Source organism: Aricia agestis, chromosome Z (genome assembly GCF_905147365.1).
Source record: "Aricia agestis chromosome Z, ilAriAges1.1, whole genome shotgun sequence".
Lineage (NCBI taxonomy): Eukaryota > Metazoa > Arthropoda > Insecta > Lepidoptera > Lycaenidae > Aricia > Aricia agestis.
Window position 1 is genome coordinate 36,644,103 of NC_056428.1, and position 26,292 is coordinate 36,670,394.

The 26,292-nt window shown below is 35.6% G+C and overlaps 1 protein-coding gene across 3 annotated transcripts in view; it reads right to left on the reverse strand.

Moving 5' to 3' along the window:
• LOC121738937 (cGMP-specific 3',5'-cyclic phosphodiesterase-like) overlaps positions 1 to 26,292 on the reverse strand; it is a 222,251-nt gene that overhangs the window by 127,391 nt on the left and 68,568 nt on the right. For all 3 annotated transcript variants that reach the window (XM_042131222.1, XM_042131220.1, XM_042131221.1), the window contains exons 3-4: positions 13,075 to 13,259; positions 9,779 to 9,842 (exon numbers count right to left, since the gene is read on the reverse strand). In XM_042131222.1, the coding sequence (XP_041987156.1) occupies positions 9,779 to 9,842; positions 13,075 to 13,203 (193 nt within the window). In that variant the 5' untranslated portion in view covers positions 13,204 to 13,259. The remainder of the gene's footprint in view (positions 1 to 9,778; positions 9,843 to 13,074; positions 13,260 to 26,292) is intronic.

Sequence of the window (26,292 nt, forward strand, 5' to 3'; positions counted from 1 at the left end):
AACATAATATCAAAATAAATTAATTTTAGTGTAATTATAGTTGAAAATCATGTAACCACTGATTAAGAGTTCTTAGTCAACTATGTACACTGTACAACTGGGCAAAAAAGAGTCTGGCGCGGTGACTAAAAGCTGATACTGAAAGTTTAATGGCGACATTACAGCACTTGTCAAAACTAGTACATTTCGTGTCAAAAGTGCGTTCAGGCCTAACGTGGTTGCCTTTAATAAAAGAAAAGCGCCCTCATTTTAACTGCACTTTTTTTCCCAACCTGTATTTTCACTTAATATTATGTGTGTAGACGACAAAGAACTCTACAATTGAAATTTGCTGTGAAATCAATCAATCGGTCGAATCAATTCGTCTACTGACTCATTGGTACTAATAATAATGAGTTAATTTTAATTATTGTTTGAGTTTTGGCACTTGAAAGGAACACAAATAAAAGTAGATGAATTTTTCATTGGCAATCATTACTCATTAATTACTTTCGGATAGGTCAAAGCTCTTTCAATGATATAACTGGGTATAAAAAATCTAAAATAATAAAATGGTAAGCGCTTATCTCGAAAACGGCTAAACCGAATTCGCTAATTCTTTTATTTTTATTTAGCATAGTCATTGAAGTACGAGGATGGAAGTTAGGAAGAAAAAAAAATTAAAAATTATGTGAATAATTAAAGAATAGGAAAGCTTTATAGGATTCTCTAGAACGAATCACGAATTTTCGAATTTTCGACGAACGTTCACGAAAAATTAGCTTGATAGTAAGCTAATTTTTCGTGAGTAGCTTCATTTTGATAAGACGAACAACATTTTCTGCTTCATTCTATAAAGTGCTAGCTTACAGAGATATAAACGATTTAATATTTAGATTTGATGGTCCTAAAATATGGATTGTTCTATTTGTAGGACAATGTTATCTTAAATTAGGTAACTATTAACCTATTAATATACAAAAAATGAGCTCGTTGGGGTTCCGTTTTAAGGTTCATTATTATTAACAAAACTTGGTTGACTACGGAACGGAACCTTAAGCAGCTGATTTTTTGTATATTGATAGGATAATAGTTACATAATTTAGGTTAATAGTTATATAATTTAAGACTAACATTGTCCTACAAATAGAACAATCCATATATTTTTAGGACCATCAAATCGAAATATTAAATGCTTTCTATCTCTGTTAGCTACCACTTTCAAGGATTTTCGCAGTGAAAATTGTTGTTTGTCTTATCAAAATGAAGCTAGGTACTCATGAAAATTAACTTGATAGTAATAAAAAAAATGTTCTAGAGAACCCTTTTTTTAAAGCTTTTAACATTTTAAACTTAAGAAGGCGACTAAAGCAAAATTGATAGTTTGTTATTCATTTTTATACTTGAAAATAAGCCCCAAATTGTTTCATTTTCTAAACATAGATACTACATTATATTTCCGAGGGTTTAACCTAGCGAAAACACGATATCTTTAAAATTTCTCGATAGAAAAATATCACAAATATGCATCTAATTTTCACGGATATTTCATATACCTATTGCCGAAACCGTGCATTTAACTGCGTTAAAATTACCAAAGGACTGACCTGGTGGATTTTTAAAATGTTGTATATTTATCGAGTTATTAAGAAAAAACTAACTTGGCGATGATTCCGCGTCGTCCTTTTTCACCTGGCATATGAAAGACGGGCGTAAGTGTTAAGAGAATAAGACGATGTTTGATACGAGTGCAATACTACTAATTAAACCCTCTTTGCAACAAAAACACGAGACGCGGCTCATTTCGAACGCAAATAAGTGATCAGAAATGTGAACGTAATTCCCTATTTTCTGTAAGATTCCTCTCGTATAGGAAATTATTGTGATAGAATAAGTTTTCAGGGCCGCTAAGAAGCTTTGAAATTCACATGAAATCACCAAAAAACTCATATTACGAGTCATAATATGCAATAATTCACGAAAGTAACTTTTTGTTACATGTCTTACTCGGAAAAATCTAAAATTGATTCTACATAATATCAATGCTTGCTGGATCGGCTAGCATACACGGTTATGCTATACTTACCTGTTATTTTGTGTACGAAAAATAAAAGTTGCTCATAATCTGAAGAAGAAATTGGCAAAAAACACTCTAACACGACATTTATATCGTTATCGTTTATGAAGTCTAAATAAATTACTTAAATAAAACCTAAATGAAAATGATACCTTTATAAAAACATTGGTATTAAAAGACTAACAAGCTGTGACCAAAACTGATCTTAGTGATGTGTGGGACTAGGTCGAAATTCGTGAATAGACGTTGAAAGAATGGCGCATCGTCGCCATTGAAACATCGATATTGGTGTCAAGCATTGATATCTAATTCTGAGAGTACGCGACAACACTAAACTTGAGTGTCCTGGCTAGGCAGATTTTTAAATGTCATCGACCCTCATTTGCCTAGTCGTTTCATTTATAGAACCTAAAAAATGGCCGATGCTGCCACAAAAATGCAGTTTCGTTGCAACATGCAGCCTTTAGAGTCTAGACATTAGTCCATAATTTTCCACTTTTTTACTTAAAGTGCTTTCGCGTGCGAGGTCTTTACGCCGGTTCTTCGCGCTGGAATAATATTTTTTGTAACGCAGAATCTGGGAACTGAATAAACTTTAAATATTTCAATTAAATATACATTTTTACTTTTTAGATTTTTCGAAAATTCCATTCTATAAAACCTTGTGTAAATATTTTTCAAACATGTTGTTTCTTTCAGAGAAAAGGTCCAAAATTAACATTTGGCGGAAGTCGCCGGTAAATTCTGGGAATGAATTGAGCTGTGAGGTACGCACAACGTTATTAAAACAAATGAAAAGCCTATCTTACAATTTCATGACATTTTTGGATTAAAAATAAAAATAATACTTACAAAGCTTACTGTAAATAAAAATATTTTGTAGTGTTTGTGGAAACTTGTTATTTAAGGATTGTAAAAAGTTATGTGTAAAATGAAAAATACTATGTCCAAATTATTTGGAATTTTCAGATAATTTTTGCACTGAATTAAAGACAAAGAATATATCTAGGGCGATTCGTTTTTTTGACTCGATTTGACGTTTTTTTATACATCAATTAGATGTATAAAAAACGACGATCAAAAAACTATAAAATAGCATGCGCAAAGGTTCGCCTGGTACGCTTTCAGTCACACACTTTGCGCCTGCTTTTTTATAGTTTTTTGATCGTCGTTTTTTATACATCAATTAAATCGAGTCAAAAGAACGAATCGCCCTAGATATATACTTTGTCTTTAATTCAGTGCAAAAATTATCTGAAAATTCCAAATAATTTGGACATAGGAAAATTCGTTAAAAAAAGAGGTAAGTTTGGGATTTTTTTCTATCGAGTGAAGTTCATGATATTGTGTAAAATATAAATTACACTGTGTTAGATCCTTAACAAACACATATATTTTTTTCAGAATTTAAATTACTATATTTTTGTGTCTACTGTCACTTTTAAATCTTGAAAATCGTCCGTTTTTGGGAATACAGGGCCTTAATGCATTAATTTTTACAATGGCTACCTATGAAGATAAAGCAAGGCCATATTATTGCTCCAGTGCACCACGCCGCGCCGTGTCGTCGCAACGGCATAAAGCGTTGTGTTAACGTGCGACATCGTAATGACGGACTGAAAAAGTCAGTCAATGACGTCACGTAACGCATAATTGTTAGATTTAATTTAAAAAAAAATATGCATCAAAACGTCGATGCAGCAGCTGCCTTGTTTTGAAAAGAACAAAACAAATATTTATTTAATCAACTTAAAATTAAAAAGAAACAATGTAGGAAAAATCTATTTAGACTGTCAACCTATATTGTTTTGTATTTTCGCGCGTCGCCGCAACGCAGCCATGTGGCATACCTACAACGGCACGTTATTCAACAATGTGGCTACGCTTTAAGGTCACAGCTCACATATTATCAACTCGGAAAGGGATCGTCACCGTATTGCATTTTGCCTCGCCGTCAACCAGGCGGTAACCTAACGTATGCACGTAACCAAAGCGTATCAGTAGCGCCTGCACGTCAACTCGGCTACGGTTAGGCGACGCCTCGCTTACGGCTCGGGGAAGGGGTCGACGAAGAAACGTAAGCTTGAGTACGGAGAGACGTAAGCACGGGGACGACAAGCCGTAAGCGGGGGGACGACGAGCCGTAAACGGGGGGACTGCTAGTTGAACACACGTCGCAACCCGGTTCGGAGCCTGTTCCGAGGCGAGGCGATTACTTTACGGTTCCGCTTAGTGTGAGTTGCAGTAGGGAGTTTCGTACAAACAATATTGAACGGCGCGAGGCGATACGGTTCTGATCCTTTTCCGAGTTGATATGTGTGCTGTGACCTTTTATGTGGCATATAACTCGTAAGGCATGCATGTAAAGTCAAAACGTCACAGTTGCGACGACGCAACGCAATGAAGCAATATGGCTTCGCATTAGATATGCCACCCCGTTTCCGTTTTATTAGGCCTACTCGCGCGTACAATATGCCGGTAACAATCCAAACGTGTAATATCATTGTTCAATAACTTGAGGGTTTTATGTGACGCCCAGAACACGCTACCTTTATATTTATAAAACAATTTAATCTTATGACTGCCCTTAAAATTTCCAAAAAGGACATTTGAAATTACGCCGATATAATAAACGCGAAATTTTGGGTGTGTTTGTTACTTCTTTCGCATCACGAGGTACTGAATATGTATCTTAAATATTGTGGTATTTGTAGTAAACATACTGGATTAGCACGTATGCCATTTTACCCCATAAAACTACAGTATTTGTTTAGGATGCAACCGATGCCGTAGCCAAAAGCTAGTTTTTTAATAAGTTTTAGTGGATGCGTTGTAAATTATAAAAGCTTTCCGAACGAAATGTATTATTCAGTCGAGCTCGACACGTTAGCCCGTTGTTTCCACGTCACAAAGACAGTAATCAAATAGAGTCAATTCTGCGATACATAGAACTATATTTTTGCATAGCAACAAAATACAATCCTTTGTTGTTTCACAGACATCGAAAGCGTATTGAAACATTTTTACTTTGTTTCATCAAAACGAAAAGGGTATCAGAAATGCGGTGCAATGGAGATTAACTTTGTAACAATTTTACGTTGATTAAATTCAATGGAGGATTAGCCCCAATTTCACCAACGACTGTTAAGAGCCCATATGACCCTAACTTGACTACATACTTTAACCTAGATCTCAAAATCTGTAAGGTCTAGAAAACTGATTTTTTGACACAAGTAACTTCAGTTCATAAAGATTAAATGCTCAAGACGAAAACACGATTACTCAAAAAATGCTCGATAGTTTCTTTTTTACAAAAAACCTTGTTTTAGACACATTTTTGCTTGGATCTTCGAAGTTTGCTGTCTTTTCTTTAATATTTTTTAATATCTAAAAAGGTATTGATAAAACCTAAATTTGCTCAAAACACTTTTTTCATAATCTTTATAGTTCGTCTTTTATTCAAGTAAAACTAACTCGGCAATGATTCCGCGCCGTCCTTTTTCACCTGGCATATGAAAGACGGGCGTGAGTGTGAAGAGAGAAGGACGATGTTTGATTTTTAGAGTCAGGTGAGCTCTTAAAGTTAACGCTCGAATTAGTATCATGTTACCTCTTTCGTTTTTCTTATGAATGAAAGAGAAGACTTGACATTTTAACAAGCTGTTGGCACTAACAGACGTTGGTGAAATTGGGACTTAATATAGGATAGCGCTAGGCAGTAGGCATAGACAAAAGGTGTAAGGGATATTCCTAATAAAAGATTTAGTATGTGTGCTTTACTGACATACTTATACAATAAATGTTTAATATCTTTCAATAGCTTTTTTAACGTATGTTAGGACGAAATGTTGTCTGCAGCTATTGTGCAGTACAGTGTCTTTTAATTAGTAAGGGCCAATAGGATCATGTTTGACGGACGATGAAAAATCAATTGAAGACGTGAGTGGAAGAACACGGCAAGTAACAGCAAATTGCAATTTTTTTTGCGTAAAGGGAGGCTTTAGGGCCGGAAAAATTATAAGAAATAAAATAAACTGTGTATTTCATAAGAAGCCAGATATATTAGCCATGTGATGAAGTAGATAAGTTGCAAGGTTTATTCAAATTATAATGGAAAAAATTATTAAATATCCGTATGTTACAAAATGTTAGTTATTGTGTTCATCCACTCACGTCTTTAAATGTTACGGTAATTTACTTCAGATAAACCTACGTTTTATGGATGTCGGTCGGAACACTTCACTGCATTATGCACCTAAGCAGTCTCTATAATTGTACGGTCGCATACCGAATGCGACCGTACATTTATAGAGACTGATTTTGTCGCAGCGTAACTGCAGGCGAACTACGAGTTCGCGCCAACAAAGTTATCACTGAATGGACAATTGACATGACAAGTCACTTTACATTGTAAATGGCCTTCTCTACGTTGCCATGCCATGATGGGTAACTATTTTTGACATGATTGTGAAGCTATCTATAGCATCCACAAACGTAGATAACTCTAGAGTTATCTACGTTTGTGGATGCTATAGATGTTGAATTTGGAAACATTTAAATACCTACAGGAGAAACGTGTCAAGATATTCCACGTGTTCTTTTCAATAGCGCTATTTGACCTTACTATTGTTAAAATCAGATTCAGCATTGATTATTATTATAATATTATAACAGTAGCATGTGATTGTCATGTTTTTACATATGTAATAGAGATCAAGAGTTACTTTGAAAATAGAACATAAATAATCGGCCAAGTGCGAATTTGACTCCCGCACGAAGGGTTCCGACTTCCGTACCATTATAGAGCAGAAATAGGCTCAAATAGGTTTCTTGTGTGGGCGCCCCTCTTAATTATTTATTTTATTTTAGTTTTATATTAATTATAAAAGTGTAAATATAATTGAGTATTTTGTGAACATTTCAAGTGCCTAGCCGTTGCCATTATTGATATCTAGCAAAAAAGGTAAAAAATTAGGTTTTGTTGTATGTTAAAAATTAATATTATTTTGTTTTTAGTATTTGTTGTTACCTTTGAAAATTTTAGATGTATAGCTATAGTCGTTCTTGAGGTACAGCCTGGAGACAGACAGACAGACGGACAGACATCGAATCGAAGTCTTAGTAATATTGTTCCGTTTTTACCCTTTGGGTACGGAAACCTAAAAACAATTACTTGAAATCAAAGAGTTCTTTAGCAAGTAAATTTGTTTTGGGGCCCAAAAGCACATAATGCCCGAGTGCTTTCGCTGAAACATCCATGACTTGTCCAAACATAACATTATGAAGCTCTGACGACCTAGTAAATTTCATTAGTGCTTTGGTTTCAAATACCAATAGCAAGATACATCCTAAGCTTATAGGTATAAGTATAAAGAGCTTATACGTTACTAAAGCGGTCGATCATCCCCGTGCGAACGCAGCTTAGCGATCGGAAAATCGCCTAGTGACCACTGACTAGTCAAACGAGACGAGACCACTGCAAACTGTACACAACATTCCAATAGCTGATTTTTCAATTAAGTTACTGACATTTTAATACTTAAAAATAACTTTCTTTCAACCACGACTATAAAAACCTTGGATTTTTACCATGACAATTAAGTCTCTACATATATATTAAAGGATGCCTGTGTAGATGTATCTTTACCACAGACATAGATCAAGCTAGATACCGCATGTGTATGTACTTCCCGTGCCATATCGCGTTCCCAAACGACGAGCAATGCTTGCTTTTCGAAAGTCTGTTCTTTAGTCTGCTATCAGAATCGCACGTCGATTCATACAAATGGAGTATCTATCTTGATCTATGTCTGTTATCTTTACCATACGCGGTTTATTTATTTTTTTGGATTCCTTATCTTATTATAGGATTACTATTGGAGTTTTCGGCGAAATTAACATAATGACTCATGAGTTAGTAAATGCTCTTGAGTTTTTATGTCTTGGTTAACAAAAGTTAACAGGTACCCAGTTATGTTTTTTTAAGTATAATACAACTACAATTATTATTAACTTTTAAATTTTATGCTGATTTTTAACGAGTTTTTCTTCAACATAACTTACATTAAGCGCTCCCTAGACGGTAATTCAGCATGACATGCATTTACATGACAGTATTCATTGTTTCATGATATCGTTTCGCGATCGGTATATATGAAATGGCATATGAATATGCCATTTCATAGATACCGATCATGCGTGTCATGCACATATTGCAGGACGAAAAGCAACTCGTCAATCAATGCACAGCACGTAGTTTGCATGTCATTCGCATCAATCAATGCAATAAACGATCGCACGTCATGCTGCATGATCGTCTAGCTAGGGTCCCTATTAATAAGTCAAAGTGTATAACAGGCCATTATACATTTGACTTACGCTACGCTAAAAGAGCCTAACTATGTAAATAGCGTTGACTGAACACAAGGTATAGTTTAATTTAACATGTTTTGAAATGACGTTGAAAAGCCCACAATTTTCGCTGGCACAATGCGGAAGACACCTATTTGGCTTACATTTGTATTCTCGTGGTCGCAATATCATTTTATCCAGCTAACTCTGCACTTCTATTTACTTCTTGGAAAAAACGAATGTTTTAATTGAAACTAGCTTTTGCCCGCGGCTTCGCTTTCGCTATGCCAAAAATCAACTCAATTGAATGCTTCGTTTAGGCGTGAAGGAAGGACAAACAAACACACTTTCTCGCTAAACTTTACAACGCTAAACGCTATTAATAAGTTACAACTTAGGTACACGTTATTCGGTACGTAGAGCTTCTCTATATACAACGTTATTAGTAGGACTGTCTGGTGCAAATACAAATGTCAGACGGATAGGCGGACAGACGGACAGACACAGGCAGATATTAAGTTGGAAGAAGACAAATATATCTGCGAAAACCGTATTCAAATCGGATCGTTAGTTTTCGTGTTAAAGAAAAAAGTTTGATACAAAATCTTACCCCCTTCTACATTATTATATTAACATAGAACTAAAAGGTTTCGTTCAAACCTACGTGACCAACCGACTGCAAAGCGGGAGCGTCAAGTTGCGTCAACTTGTCGAATGTGTGTTTTGTAACTATACAAGACTCCTTTCTTTAAACCATTTGACAACTTGACGCTCCCGCTTCGCAGTCGCTTGGTCGCGTAAGTTTGAACAATGCATTAAGTTTTTTACCAATAATAAAAATTTGTGTAATTATTTATTATGAAAGCGAACGAATGTAAAATCACTAACTCCTTGAGCCTATCTTAATTACGTACATACCTTAGTAAAATACATAATACATAAGCTATAAAACATTTTTAATCGCAAATATTTAGTCGTAATCAAGCACACATCGTACCGATAAACCACACTCAATCAATGCAAATTATCACACGATAAATCTTTAGATAAGTAAAAGGTTGTAAGAACAAAATCGATACGTGTATCGATACGCAGATTAGATAAAACCAGTGTTTTTCAACCTGTGGGTAGCGACCCCCTGAGGAGTCGCGAATCTCTACAGATAGAGGGATTTTGCCAGAGATTGAATTAAAAAAATAAAGTATTTATTCGTAGGATAATTTTAACAAAAGGTTTTGTTTATAAAAGTACATACACTTGATAAAAAGACAGTAAAGCAAGAGGGGTCGCGAAATATTTTTCATACCAAACCTGGTAGGGGGTCGCTTCATCAAGGTTTAAAAACACTGGATAAAACAGTAAAAACATTACCCCCAGAGACGTTTTCTAGCGTAAATGCATTGAACTTCCACGTCACTGATTGCTCTAGGATGCACTGTAAAGAAGCAAAACTTGTATAAACATTAATATGGAGCCTACGAATAATAAAAGCTAAGGAAAAGTAACTCCGTCAAAAAACATGCTCCAGAATACTTGTCAAAAAAGTGTATTTCAACACATTTCAATACATTTGCAATATTTAGGTGACCTTGAGCGGTACCAGGCTGACGTTACATGACAGATCAAAAGGAACCAAATTTAAAACGGTAATAGTATGGGAGTTACGATTCCTTAGTTTTTATTATTCGTAGTATGGAGCATACAATATGTCATCTAAAATCAATTCAGAAAAAATACTTTTTTAAAGTGTTGAGGTCATTGAACGCAGCTGATTAAATTGATTTTATTCAGGCCAGCATTTTGACTCTCCTTAAAATCACATGTTACTGTAAGGTTTATGACCTTTGCGTTTTAGAGAACGCAATGTTATTACACTCTGAATTTTTTAAATATATTACAAAACGTATACACATAATATAGCAGATTAAACGCTCAAAATAACTGTAATTCGTTTTGGACAACGTTACATTTCAAGTTGAAGCTTCTAGATGAGTAGTCTAACGAGACGCCTAGGCCGTTTATATACGTTTCATATTAACAAACAAAAAAGTGAATATAACTAGGAACCATCCAAAATACAAAAATGTCATGAGAATCACCCAAAATATTTTAGGTAGATCTCAAAAGTAGCCATGTACAAAGAAATTGATTTTACAGAATATAATAATATGAAAAAGAAACAAATTTAATAAAACGCCTAGGCATCGAGTTAGCTATCATTCAACTAGATGGCTGTGACACACATCGCATATCGCGGAGCACAGCAAATTCGCTTAAGAAGCGTAATCGATAACAGTGAGTCAACGACCTATGCGTGTTACCCCGAATACAAATATTCGCGCTCAGCATATTTTCAAACAAAATTCTTGGCCACCTATCAATAGAACTGCGCGATGAATTTCAAATTACGTTCCAATGGAGTACATAGTAGAGTAGATAGGTACAGTCAAAGCATTTTTCGTGAAAATTTTAAGTAGGTGGGAACATGGGTAGAGTCAGTATTTACGAATTGAAAGCATATTGTTACATTTAAATGATGTATTGGGTCGTTGTTTTGCTTTTTTTTTTGACAATTTAATGCGGACATACTGACAAGGCTATTTTGGTGCGTGATCTAAATGAAAAATACGCGAGTTTTGGTTTCACACTTTACTCTCTAACCTTCTAACAATAATTTTGTATGTGGCTGAAACTAGCGTAATTTTGAGTGTTTCACATCTAAGCCTTAATCGACGCGTAAAAACAACCTTTTAAGTGCGTAATTGACTGTACTTAGTCTGAAATTAGCCAAGAATCACCGGGAGATTCGAAACAGCTGTGAAATCTGTGCCGCCAAAACAAATGTTCTTGTAGAACGTGCTACTTCCTCGTACGCTAATATTTTACCATTGAATTGCTGCGTAAGACCCGAGGCCACATTGCTTCGGTGCGGTTTTACATACATGTTTTGTTATACGACACATGCGTTGTATTGTCGGACGCGGTGTATTCATAAAGTTATACCTAGGGGAATAGAGCAACAACCTCGAGCTGTCAAACGAAGCCGAAATTTGTTTACATCTGTGTGAAAAATATGTGTACGTATACACTTACACAAGCATGATCGAACAAGAATTCTATGAGATTAAATTGTCAACGTGCGGCACGTGCTGACTGGACGTCAAAAAAAGAGTGCTGCTGTCGTGTATCACACGTCTCTTTTTACCACGCAGTATTACTGATAGTGATATCTCACTTGCTCAGGCCTTTGTTTCTCTATTCCGCTAGGTATATTAACTTTATGGGTGTAAATTGACAAAATGTCAAATGACAAAAAAAATTGGTGAACAACGCTTCTTTTTACGTCTACGTCTTGTATTGTGTTACCGCGCGTCGTCACAAGTCACAACGCAACTATGTGGTAAACAATGCGATAATCCGACGACGCAACATACCGCGACGTACCACAATATGGCCTCGCTCTCATAAATATTAGCATGCTATTTTTAGCGACGGTTTTATATTGTTATGGAGATCTATTTACGCCTGATTTAGACAAAACATTCGTGCCGCTTATTTTGGCTAGTTGAGGTGTTAATAAATAACACCGTGTTTTATTACTTTGTGTATTTGTTTGTCAACATATTTTATTTTATCACTTTGGACGCCGTTCAAGGAGCGAGCTTATGTACTAAATTATATTAAATGAATTATGTCTGAAGGTGAATAAAATATTTGGGTTGACAGTTAATGTATCTAGAGCGCATAAAAGCAAGGTATTTGCACTAACAAGGTCCTAAAGTTATAATTAAATTGAAGATAAAGTAATTATGTTAAACATGAAATTGGAAGTCGATTATGACAAGTAGCACGATCTACATTCTACAGATAAGATAAAACACTTTATGCAGCGAAGATCATAATCTAGGAATGTCGCAATTAAACAGAGTTATGAAAATTGCAATGAAAATACAAGTCATAAGCCTTTTAAAATCGCATGAGTCATTAGTCATTACTTAGGCACCTTAACTTTTCAGACTTTTATTACTGATGTCTTGTAATCCTAAGTGTTCTAGTCGGTACACAGAATTTGTTCTTTTTTATTTGCACTGCAATTTAATGAATTAATAACTTTAGTATATCAACTTGTTATGTGCAATTAAGTTAAATCTTAATTATGAAATGCAAACTATAGTACGATTGCGCAAGCCTTCGCATGTACCACTTAAATCACTAATTTCTCCACAAGTGTCCTCGATCAGCGCAAAATCATTATGTCATGGATGACATGCAACGTGAATACTAATATATGACATTAATTTGTTGTGATATCGGAGCGTATCACTGCCAGAGTAGACAGAACTAAGTACGCGAGTTCTGTTTACTGCCGATCAACGTCCGGTCGGAGAGCAAGTAGAACTTCGAGTACATTGAACCATCGTTACTTGTCTCTTTCAGTCACGTTGCGCGGCATATACCTACTGCGCCCGATACAAGTATGCGAGAGAAACACTTTTGGATACTTTACGTCTGTGCTCTGCAACTGTAATATATTATACAATATCCATAGGGATGTTGATAATAGTATCACTTTAGGAATTTGCTGGGGGCAATCTTCGCGCTGCAATCTCGCGTGTAAAATTCTGCGACTTACTTTAAGCACTAAACATGAGGGTTACTCCACTTGCCTTGACTTGTCCAAGCTGGAGATCATCTAGGAGGGCGGCTTCCTGACACAGAGACCTGGTCAGCAGGCGTTTTTTGCGCCGCTTATGCAGAGTCAGGAACCGGCCCGTACAAAGACTTCGCTTCACCATCGCCTCGAGCTCACTAGCCTCCGCGGCATCCACCACAGGAAGAGGAGTTTCATGCACTGCGAACAAACAAAAGAATTAGCATAGGAAATTTGAAGTAGGTATTAAAGTACTTAATAAATTTCGATGCTCACTTGTGGACGCGCCAATTTCGTCGAAGTCTGTTGAAATAATTACTTATGTTATTGGATTCTATAAAATCGACCATTACGAAGGAAATCAATGGGGAAAACGATGGGCGATTCTACGATATGACAACATGATAGCGAAACATACATAATATTTTATCACTGCTAGTGATTGCAATGTTTCCACATTCGCATTCATTTTTTTGTTGTTGGAATTGTTTAAAAATGAAAAAAAAAAACAGATATTTAAAGGCGTATGTGAAGAGTGTGAACTGTTTTCGTGTTTTATATTCCAACGTGGAATTTCAACATTTCCTAAAGCGACTACGCATTTGCTCGGAATACAGCGTTTGGGAATATGAAAGCGCTACATTCATAAGAAATTGAAGGAACTCTTCAAAATGTACAAGCACAGGAATAGCGATTTTAGTATTTCTTAAATTTTAGTATTTTCGAAAGCAACTCCAGTATTTCTCTGTTTACTGCAATGCTTGAGAAAATGATACCACAAACTTGAGTTTGGAAGTGAAATTCTTAAAGTTTAAATAAAATTCTAAAGTTTTAAAACAAAAAATATTAGTGCCGGGCTGATATATTTCTTAGGCCGCCTCCCCATATAGGCGAACGCGTTGGCCAACGCGTTCGCAGACGCGTTGGCAGTGCGCTTGCAACGGCGTTTGTGAGTAATCCACACATAGGAAGGTCGCTCAGTATGCTTTGGATCGCGCCAATGTGCGGACGGATTCAAAATGGATGTTGAGTCGCTAACAGCTGTAGCTGTATATTTATTCACAGCATATAATTACTTTGTAAATGTGGACAAGAAAAAGTTTCTAAAGGGTATTCTCGAAATAAATAAATAAAAGGCGAGAAAACGTAACAAACAAAGAAATAAACTCACTTTTACATAATATTTTATAATATTAAAATAATATAAGTAATTATTTTATTACCTACTTATTATTTATTTAATTATTACATATAAAAATTATTACATATTATTATAATTATCAAAACCTATAACTCCGGGCGAACTCATCGCGCGGCCTATGTGTGGATGGAGCACGAAGCTTGCGACAAATGTCCTTTGATCTTTTGCCGGCATTTCCGACCCGCGCGGCAAGCTCGCAGACGCGTCGGCCAACGTCTAAATACCTACGGCCAACGTGCGAACGCCCGTTCTACACATTGGGCCAACGCATCTGCAGACGCGTTGGCCAACGCGTTCGCCTATGTCGAGAGCCGCCATTATATACTGACGTGTCAGTAACGACAGTCAGAGAGCGGTCAGCGCGACAAAAATATCGCCAAATTATCTGCAGTACACTTTTACACCTCATACACTTATCGATATAAAGATATCGATAACGCCCCAGCACTGACTAGAATTGCTATTTATCGCAATGTTTACTGATCGTTGATAAAAAACTAGTAAAAGCTTGTGTGAATACGAGCTGTACGTAGGTCGTAGAGTGTCGATTACTTGTGAATCTCATTATTGATACTTTAAAACCCCACGTTTATTATAACGACTAGTCTTTTAATAGATATTTACGTAGTCTAACTATGCAAGTTTCTGTCCGACAATGACAGAAACGACCAAGTCCTAGGTCGTATAGCGAGGCACAGATTTCAAAGGTCAGCAAAAATAAAATATTAAACAACAAAATGTTTCTACTACTAACATAGAGTAAATATTGTATGATGTAACTTAAGTGCGGAACCCAGACAGCAGACAGGTTGGTGGAGTTGTCCCCCCAATAACATCCCCTAGCACTTTACACATGGCAACTCAATGGGGAATGGGGGACATGGGTCAGGCGACCCCACTAGCTAGTAGCTGACAGCTATAGATTCGTTATAGAACGATATCTTCTTAACATCCTTGAAACTTGAGTGACCTCTCCACCAAGCAAAGGGGGCAGCAACATACCCGAAGAAATTCGGAAATGTCGGATCTGCTGGGTACTACTGGGACCACACACTCCCCTTCAGGGCATCAAACATTATAAAATAACTAGTGACAAATATATATTTATTGTAGTTAAGACTTTTTCTACATCACTACATAGTATAAAACAAAGTCGTTTTTTCCCTCATGTCCCTATGTTCCCTTTAATCTTTAAAACTACGCAACGGATTTTGATGCGGTTTTATATAATAGATAGAGTAATTAAAGGGAAGGTTTATAAATTATTTATAAGCATAATAACATTCATTAAATAGTGGAGAAATACTGTTATTTTTTAAAGTTTCTGATGTGATGTCGTAAATAATTACATTTTTTTTCGCTTACATTGCAAACGCAGGCTGATTGCTGAACCATACGAGATTTATTAAAATAATGTAAGTACTAAGTATTGTACAAAGTGAAAAAGTCTACAGAAAACTTTCAAATGTTATATGTCTATCTCTTATGGATATCCCACAATAACAGTTTTTTGTCATTTACTTTTTACCAATACGGCATTAACCCTTATTTAATTAAATACTTTAATTATATATTGTTGATTTAATATCGATCTATATTAAATTATGGCCCTTTACAGCATATAATTTACATGATTGTATATTTTCGAAGATATTACAGATTAAAAAATTGCGGGACGTAGCTTTCGCGACGGTACTAGCCAATGCGGGCCACGGGTAGTAATGAATATAAATCAAAACTACTGAATCGATTTTATTCATTTTGTCAGTTAGTGACATGTGTCACTAACTGACAAAATGAATAAAATCGATCGGTATAAAATGTATTATAGCCTATGTCGCTAGTTATGTTTATACATAATATCTTAATCTACTGTAAGTCCATCACGCCTTGGACCTTTTAAATACATTAATAATAATGCATTTAAAAGGTCCAAGGCGTGATGGACTTACAGTAGATTAAGATGAAGAAAGAAAATGTAATCTTGGTACGTGACAAAATTATGTAAAAAGAGACAAAGGATATGAGCGACAGGCACATAGACGACCCTAATTATTGTAAAAAAAAAACTACTTATATGCAAGTTTCGCTGTCCTGACTCTTCCAATGTTCCCAAAAAGACAGGCATACCCAATATAGTTTTCGCTACGTAAATACTAAATATCTATTTTTATTAATAAGGTATTAGATTTCGCCTTAATCGTAGGAAATGAAAAAAAGGGGACGTATTCAAAATACGAGTTTTTTTCCATTTAACCCAACTCGGTGACCATTCGAAGACAATAAAGTTTTCAATGTAAACTACTTTAGAAACTCTGGCGATAGAAGAAGGTTTCGGGGGCGATAAATCGATCTAGCTAGGAATCATTTTTAGAAAATGTTATTTTCATCGAATACCGAGCAAAGCTCGGTCAAATAGCTACTGATTTTAATTTAAAAAACTTCACAAATCTATAATTCTACTACTACGATAGAATCATTTTACTGCGGGAAACAACCATTAAAATTTCACGCAATATGTATTCTGTTGCCAGATCGTTCCATATATTTCCCGCGATAATGGTCCTTATGTCGTCAGCATAGAGGCTGTGTGAGGTGTGAAATAACGCTAAACAGACCGTGGAGTGTCGATTATTGGAATGCTAAGTTCGGATTAAACGGACATGGTGTAGTCTCCGAACCGTGATGTTCCATAATTCATAATCACATTAGTTAAGGGAAGCACGTACTAAATTGCACTGAAATTCAACATTTTAGGGTCACTCTACATAGTCAAGTCGCGCTATCCCTCTGCAAGGGCCTCTCCCCGGGTTCTCCCACTCTCCCGGGGCCTCTCTACCACTTATCTCGCTCCAGCACCACCGTTTGCCAGCCCGGCTGTACGTCGGTATAATATGGAAATAGATAATAGCTAACAATAAAAGTAGACTTAGGAAATTCATGTCGTAATACGTACGTCCTAACATACTAGTACTATTCCACCAATTCATCTATAGTCTATATTATACCTAAGTAATGAGAGCACATGAATACTAGGTCACTTTAATTGTGAGCCTCTTGATCCCTGGTGGAGTAATTGAATAAGTATTGACTCCAATTTCAACAGTACCCGACCATATTGTTCAACGTTACAAAAGACATTCACGAGTTGATGGATTTATTTGGACGTTTTCATCGTTTTTCGGTCAGTTATTTTTATTCGCAATCGCACTTTTCTTTTAGTGAGGCTTGGTCAGTATCTATACTTCCATACTAATGTTATGAATACGAAAGTGTGTCCGTCTGTCTGTCTGGCTGTTACCTCTTCACGTTCAAACCACTGAACCATTTTGCTGAAATTCGTTAAGTATGTAGATACTTTGCGTCCCAAGAAAGGACAATATAGTACCATGCCACACGATGCGGTGCGGCGGCGGTACGGCGCCTGACCGGTGCCGGTCCGGTAAAAAGGGATGGTATGGCTAATGGCACACGGCGCCGGCCGTCCGGTGCGCTATGGCGCTGCACCGCACGCGCACCGGAATCGAGACGAGGCGAGGACGCGGGGAGCTCGAGTCCGTCGCTGCTACAGTACTGCAAAACGTTGCGGTGCCGCACGGTAATCCGGTGAGACGGACACCGGTGCGGTGCCGCACCGCGTCGTGTGGCATGGCCGATAGGATACCGTTTATCCCGAAAACAGTGCCCGCGCGATAAACTAATTTTGGCGCAACGGAGTTGCGGGCGTCATCTAGTAGTTAAATATTATATTGAAAAACTGTGCCTGTCTATTAGTAGTTTTTATTATTCGTAGAGTACTAACGAAATAAATTAATTTAATACATTTATAAAGCTAAAATTATGTTGCTAATACATTATAATATTAAATTCTATTAGCTAAAATTCTATTTTTACCGTTTATTTTCAACTACCTTACTCTATTTTTAACTTATTCCACGCCTTTTTAACTTGTTCTAGCAACTTTATCAAACCGTTCAATGTTTTCTTTGATCGCATTTTTAAACTAGGTGTACGGCAAAGTCAAGGAACAACTTTTAGAGTGTTGTCTGATTTATAAGAGCTCTTTATCAATGAAGCCCTTTGTCTGCACTTGAATGTTCAGAAATCCAGAACACGTAGAAATTCGACCATTGCCCTACTAGTAGTATATAGCATAGTCCACTTGTCTCCTTGGCACTCGCAAAGATATTTGGATGCTCCTAAACATTTGTGTATCATCCCACAAAAAATACGTATTAGTTATGAATGCAGTCATATCACAGATATATATCAAGATTAGATTCGGCATGTGTATGTACTTCGCGTGCCATCGTGTTCCCAAACGATTACCAATTTCAATCTTTCGAAAGTCTGTTCTTTAGTCTGCGCTCCACCGTTATCGGAATCGGACGTCAATCGGAATTCTAAAAATGCCTAATTGTACCGAATTGGGCTGTGGAAATTCGACTAGAAACGTTGGTCTAAATAGTGGATAGGTACGTTTCTTATCATCGGTAACTAATTTTATTATTAAATCATGTGTCCTTTATTTTAAAATCAATTATTTAGGAGTCCTACTTTTCTCCTTTTTGGTACCTTTTACTACTATAAATATCAATAACGATTTTTATAAGAAACAAATAAAACTTACAATTAATAATAATATCATTATGTATACAGTATTACTACACTACTTGCTTTTCATGACTATCCAATATCCATACTAATATTATTATAAATGCGAAAGTGCGTTTGTTTGTTTGATTGTCCTTCCTGCACGGCCAAGCAAAGCCACCAATCGACTTGATTTTTGACGTAGACTTAGTTGAAAGGATGAATTGAACTTAGGCTACTTTTGGTCTTGGAAAAATGTCAGGTTTCCAAAGGAGGTTTACAAGAGTATTCGTATTTTACGCGATTTTTTAATTCCACGCGAGCGATGCCGCGGGCAAAAGCTAGTGCTTCATATATATAGATCTACAACTATTACTCCTTCGAATATATGTACGGAAATATCGATGGTACCGGTACAATGATACATAAATTGCCATTAATGTAACTTTGTAACCTTATACATGTATATGGTATTACAAAGTTATTCACGAAGTTAGAGAAAGAAGAAGAAAACTGGACAGTATTATGAAATGTTTATTAGGTTTTCCCTTAATTATGACACTTAACACTAGCTAGATATCTCTCTACCGACGATAAACCGGAGATATTGATGGTACGGGTACAATAATTCATAAACCGCAAATGTAACTTTGTAATCCTATACATTTATATGGGATTACAAAGTTATTTACGAAGTTAGTGTATCTAGAAAACTGGACAGAAATTTTGAAATATTTGAATTTTTCCTTGATTTAGACACTAAACACTAATTATATTCTAAGTTTGAAGGTTCTATGTCTGCTAGAAGTGCCTTAGACTTTTGATGATGGTCAGTCAGTCAGTCAGTCAGTCAGTGACAAAATTAAGAAACTTTAACAAGTCACGGGCATGCCACACCTTCGCTGTTGACTGCGCTACAACGCATGCCCTTGTTGAAAAAAAAAGTGTGGACAAAGCTATTGTAATTTTTGTTTTTTGGATACGGTCAGAGGGATGCGTCGCTACGACAGTATATATTATGTCTATGGTCGCAGGCATACCTCACGTTCGCTGTTGACTGCGCTATAACGCATGCCCTTGACGAACAGAAAAAGGCACAGTGTGGACAAAGCTAATAAGTTTTAAGTTACAACATCAAATTTGATTATTTATTTACAGCATGTCACAGCCAATTTAAAAGTTGTTATATCATAGTTGCTTCTACAAAGTCGGTTCAGTGTGCTAATTTGTATGTAAATGTCGTTTGTACATTGTTGCTATGCAAAATATACCTTAACGATTTTGCTGATGTTTGTTGAGTAAGAAGTGTGAGTTACATTGACCAAAACTAGTAATAGGTACGTTTCGAGCAGTGCAGGTCCAGATCCAGACAAAATGCATTCTCTAGTTACGACTTACGATAGCGCAGTTAACTATGTCAAAAATGTATGGGATTTGACATAACGCTAATCGTAAAAGTATCATGTATGTTGTGTATATGACAAATCTCAGTGGCTATGCACTTTGACTAGTGGGCTGATTTTAGGGTTCCGTACCCAAAGGGTAAACATGTGACCCTGTTTCTCAGACTTTGATGTCTGTCTCCAGGATGTCTCTCAAGAACCGATATATAGCTAGAAATCTGTTTTTTTAATCTGAAATTTATAGCGGCATACACAGATTGTGTATATATCTGTTGCCGCTTTAACAACAAATACTAAAACAAAATAAAATTAAATAAACTGAACCCTAACCAGCAGATTTTTTTGTATATTGATAGGTTAATCGTTAATCCATACTAATATTATAAATGCGAAAGTGTGTCTGTCTGTCTTTTACCTCTTCACGCCCAAACCGCTGAACCGATTTTGTTGAAATTTGGTATGGAGATACTTTGAGCCCCGGCTGATGTCCTTTACATAGGATACTTTTTATCCCGGAAAAATGTACGGTTCCCCGTCACTAACTAATTTTGGCGCAACTGAGTTGCGGACGTCATCTAGTAATACCTAAATATGAAATGCTGACGTTCAGCAAAGCTAATATCAGGCGGATACGGATTACTCAATTGATCGTTCATAAGAATCTTTTATAGTATTAACTAACTGGCCCGCCAACATTATTTTGCCATATAAATTATTTTTAGGATCAATATGAAAAGTACATAAAAAACCTATTTTCAAGCCTAACGAATGAACATAAAAAATTTCATTAATATCGGTTGAGCCGTTTTCCAAGAGTTTGCGCACAAACATTGTGACACGAGAATTTTATATATTACTTAGATACTTAAGCTTATAATATTATTACACTATAATTTTTTCTTTTGATTTTTACATGTGCAATAAGCTCTTTTTGCACCGGAAAAAATCATCCATTCCAACAATTCAATTCGTGTTTTTGCTCTAAAAGTGGTAAATACAGTAAATAGATGGTAATCACATTCTTAAGGTCTAACACTTATAGCTACATATACAGGTAAGGGACAAAATAAAGAAAAAAGAAATAAACTCCCTTACATTATAGTCATACCGATTATGCCTACTAAATAAGCATTTCTTTTACAAAATAAATACGAACCTTAGACGCACGGTTCGTACTACCATGCTCCTGCTTGATTAAACTACGGATTAGTAATACTGGGAAATGGATGCCCCATTTCTCGCGTTCAAATTATTCATTCACAAATTAAGTGTGAGGATTTTAGTGTGAGCACAGTTGCTGGTAAATACTTCTAAAAACGATTTAACCGTTACCGTTAAACTTTATAATCCTTTAAGAAGCCCTTAAAGGATCCACACTGTGACAAGAGACTTTTCAGTCCTAACTAGGGTTACCACTTACCAATCATACTATCTTTAATACTATTATACGCTTCGTTACATCACATTTTTACTGCTGAACAAAAAAAGTATACAAAATACTATTCTTAAGTCTACAGATACCTGTAGATGATATGTGAGAATAACAATATGATATGTGAGAATAACAACGAGTCATATTCAGATTCAGAATCGTCAAGTATCAGCTAAGCCTTGGAACATAAAGTTAATATACCTAGCGGAATAGAGCAACAATCTCAAGCTGTCAAACGAAACCGAAGTAGATTTACGTCTGCGTATAACAAATTGTTTTCGGATACACTTACACAAGCATCTTTCTAAAGTTTCTATGGGGCAATTTCACCAAAGAAATGGAACGCGTTCAATGCACACTGAACCGATTCAAAACGTATAAACGCGATTATAACATCGAATTGCATTTCACCAACATAAACTGAACGCGTTCACAGCAAATCCGAGTTTTATCTTCTGAACGCCCAAGGTCGAAGTTTAACGTCATAAAACCCGTTCAAGTCCTGTCAGTGTAGTGTCATGGCGGATCAAAAAACATAGACGAAAGAAATGTCAGGATGACAGTTTTGACACAATATGCGTTTGATTTGTTTCTGTATTGTTTCTTGCTATTTTGTTGTTAAATTAACGTGACAAGGCTCCAAAATAAAGAAAACATGTGAAATAATCGCGCGAAGTCACGTAAACTTAGATTTATTAATCGCGATCAAAGAAGTTTGTGAAATCCATTTGAAACAGAACGAAATTTAAGTCACCGCGTGAACGCGTGCAATGAGAACTAAGTTTTAAGTGTGCCTGGTGAAATTCTAACTAAGAGATTTAAATTGTCAACGTGCCGATAAGTGCCGACTGAACGTCAAACAGATGAAAAAAAATTGGTTCTGCTATCATGTATCATACGTCTCTTTTTACCATGCAGTGTTACTGAAAGACATCTCGCTTGCTCAGGCCTTTGTTTCTCTATTCCGCTAGGTATATTAACCTTATGCCTTGGAAGCTCATTAACAAAGGTTTAAACAAAAATATAATAAGCAAGAAATTAATTTGTTATTAAATAATATATTTTTAAAAATCTTCAATAAAATACTGTTTTATGTTATAAAATACTGTTTTTTGTTGTTCTTTGACCCTGATATACTTTTTGTCTTAACTACTATAATCTATATTATTATATCATAAAGCGGAAGAGTTTGTTTGTTTGAACGCGCTAATCTCAGGAACTACTGACCCGATTTGAAAATTTCTTTCAGTGTTAGAACCGCCCATTTATTGAGGAAGGCTATATAGGCTATATTTTATCACGCTAGAACTAAGAGGAGCAAAGAAATAGGGGAAAATGTTGAATAAACGGAGGGAAATTATTATAAAAAGCTTATTTGAACGCGCTAATCACAAGAACTACTGGTCCGATTTAAAAAAAATCTTTCAGTGTTAGATAGCCCATTTATCAAGAAAGGATATAGGCTATAATATAGCTCTATAAACTCTTCCGCTTTATAATATAATAATATATTATATTATTATATTATAAAGCGGAAGAGTTTGTTTGCTTGTTTGAACGCGCTAATCTCAGGAACTACTGGTCCGATTTGAAAATTTTTGTCAGTGTTAGAACAGCCCATTTATTGACGAAGGCTATAGGCTATATTTTATCACGCTAGAACCAAGAGGAGCGAAAAAATAGAGGAAAATGAGGAAAAAACGGGTTAAATTATTTGAAAGGGCTTATCTCACGAACTACTCGAGCAATTTTTCTGTTATTTGTATTTATCATTTTCATAGGCTATTTTTGTGGACTAATTTATCTGTGAAGTATCTAATTTACGCGGGCGAAGACGCGCGGAACGTCTAGTATATTATAAACCTTTCTTTCGTAACTGTCAATTTTAAAAATATAGGTGTATACTGTACGTATAGAGTGTTTTTATTATTAAGAGGATAGCGTAAAAGGACTCGTTAAGAACAATCTAAGGAAAGTTATAAATCCAAATAAGGTTGGTTAGCTAGGGTTTCTTTTTCGATCAAAAACTGAGTAAATATTTATCTCCGTTTATTTTGCTTTTTTGAAAAGAAAGAAGTTTCAAGTAGTTTAGATATTCAAAAATAATTAAAAAATAGGCCAAGTACGACTCGGACTCGCGCACGAAGGGTTCTGTACAGATGCAGAGCAAAAATAGGCTAAAAATTGTGTTTTTTTGCATGGGAGCCCCCCTTGATATTTTATTTTGTTTTAATATTATTATTAAATATTAAAGTACATATATAACAAAAGAATGTGTGAAAAATTCAAGTGTCTACCTCTTGCCATTATTGATATAGAGCGAAAATTTTGTCTGTGCGTTAGTTGTATGAGAGCTCCTCCGACCTCCAGTAAATATTAATATTATTTTGTTTTCAGTAATTGTTGTTATAGCGGCAACCGATATACACAATCTGTGAAGATTTCAGAAGACTAGCTATAGCGGTTCTTGAGATACAGCCTGGATACAGACAGACGGACAGACAACGAAGTCTTAGTGATAGGGTCCCGTTTTTACCCTTTGGGTACGGAACCCTAAAATAACCACATATAAAACAATCTCGTTTTTATATTGTTGTTTCAAAAGGTTTTTAACGAGCTTTCGCAAATCAATTAAGATATTTGAATATTTTCATGCAAATACAATGCGTTTCAAATTTCAATGTAAAATTTCCAGCAAAAAAAAAAATGTATTTTTCCACTAATCTACAGTATTATAACAAATCCAAAAGGCTTTCATATCAGCCTGTCAGGTTTTCACGGTTAAGCCACTGAATCGATGTCGATTGTAGTCAACTAGATATTGTAATGTTATAACAGAAAAATGTAGAGTTACCTCGCATAATCGAATGTATGTTGGGACGAAGTCGCAGGAAACATGCATAGCTGATGATCAAGCTGAGCAAAGTAAGCAAATCTTTCAAAGGTCAATGTCAAAACAATAAAATCCCAGAAAACGTCCAAAATCTTTCAATTTATAAATTAAAAAAGTTGTTGAAGATCGATTGCGTGCTAAGACTTATTATAAGCTAACTGATTTTCTCAATTACAGCACACCAAATAAGCTGACGTACCACATTTTTACTTACCTACTTTACTTACTGTATACTTAAAGTGTACTTAAATTAGTTTAAGCTATCATTGTTATTTTCCACCTTTTTGGTAAAAGGTGGCCCCGTGCAAGTTTCTTACGCCGGTTCTTCTCGGCGGGGTAGTTCTCGAGCCGGTGGTAGGCTTCATGTAGACACGACGTTCTAAAAGTGTTAACTTTGTTAACCTATTTAGAAATTAATATTTTGATTTTGATTTTTGATTTTGATCTTGCTAATACGCCATATTACAAGTTCAGTATAACAGACCTTGAAATATTTAAGTTTGTTGATCTAGAAACATAATCTCCTGCCTTCGCTCTATCATGGAACGTGCTTTTGTAACAATCCGATGATTTCGCTCTAAGTCCGCGTCACAAACAATATTAAAATTGTAAAATATTTATGCCGGAGAGAACGATTCAACTAGTTCTTATTAAGAAAATAATTGGCCTTTCGTTGCCCTAAAGCTACGTATCCTTGTGCCATATAAGGGCAAATTACTGAGAAACACGAGGTACGGTCCACGCGTAATGAATACTATAGAAGAGTAATTCTGAGTTAAAAATGTTTCCACAAAATGCTCTCCTGGGTTTGCATTTCGTGAAACTTTCAGTTGGTTGTCAAACTAATGTTATAAAATTTTCGTTGACCTAGCCGCCTATATATGACGACGACGACGCCGCCTGTATCTGAAGCCATATTTGGTCGCTGTTAAGCATTTGTGTTAACCGACAAAAAACAATTTTTGTTGTTAAGTTATGAATGCAGTCTTGTTCTAAATGATATAAAGAACATAACTGCATTCATTACTTAATACGTAATTTTTTTGTGGGATAACAAACAAAATGCTTAACAGCATTTAGTGGTCGAATGTATGAAAGTTACCTTTCTATATCGTATCGTAATATTTCGATGAGTACGTGAAACGCATTACATTACATATGTACGCATTGATATATTTTCTCTTCTATCTTTGCGCTACGTATTTATAACAGTAACTGGAGTCATATTTGAGCGTACAAATCTTATGAGTTACCTTTCTATGTCATATCATAATAATATTTCGATGGGTACGGCAAACGCATGGCACGGTATTACGTCAGTAAGTACTCACGTTTAAATATGTCTCCACTAAGTTTAATTTCCGTGAAGTTGGCGAGACGCTGAAAATTATTTATAACGATCGGTAAAACTACGAGTGTAATGGAAATACACTTTTCTCTTCATTTACGAGCACGAAGAGTATGATGTATTTTATTAATATTACTCGCTTTTAAAAGCACTTAATAAACACCTACTTCATCAGCTTTAAAATGGAATGGAATAGAATTCCTCAGGATGCTATTTTATCATAAATTCTAGGAGAAACCACCTACGTGTAATAGGTAAATATTTTTTTAGTGTATTATCTACGTGTATTAGAATTAGCGTTTCTTTTTTAATTTCAAGGAATAGCTGTTTTCCTCAATTTCACCTATTTAATTTTCATTTTAGA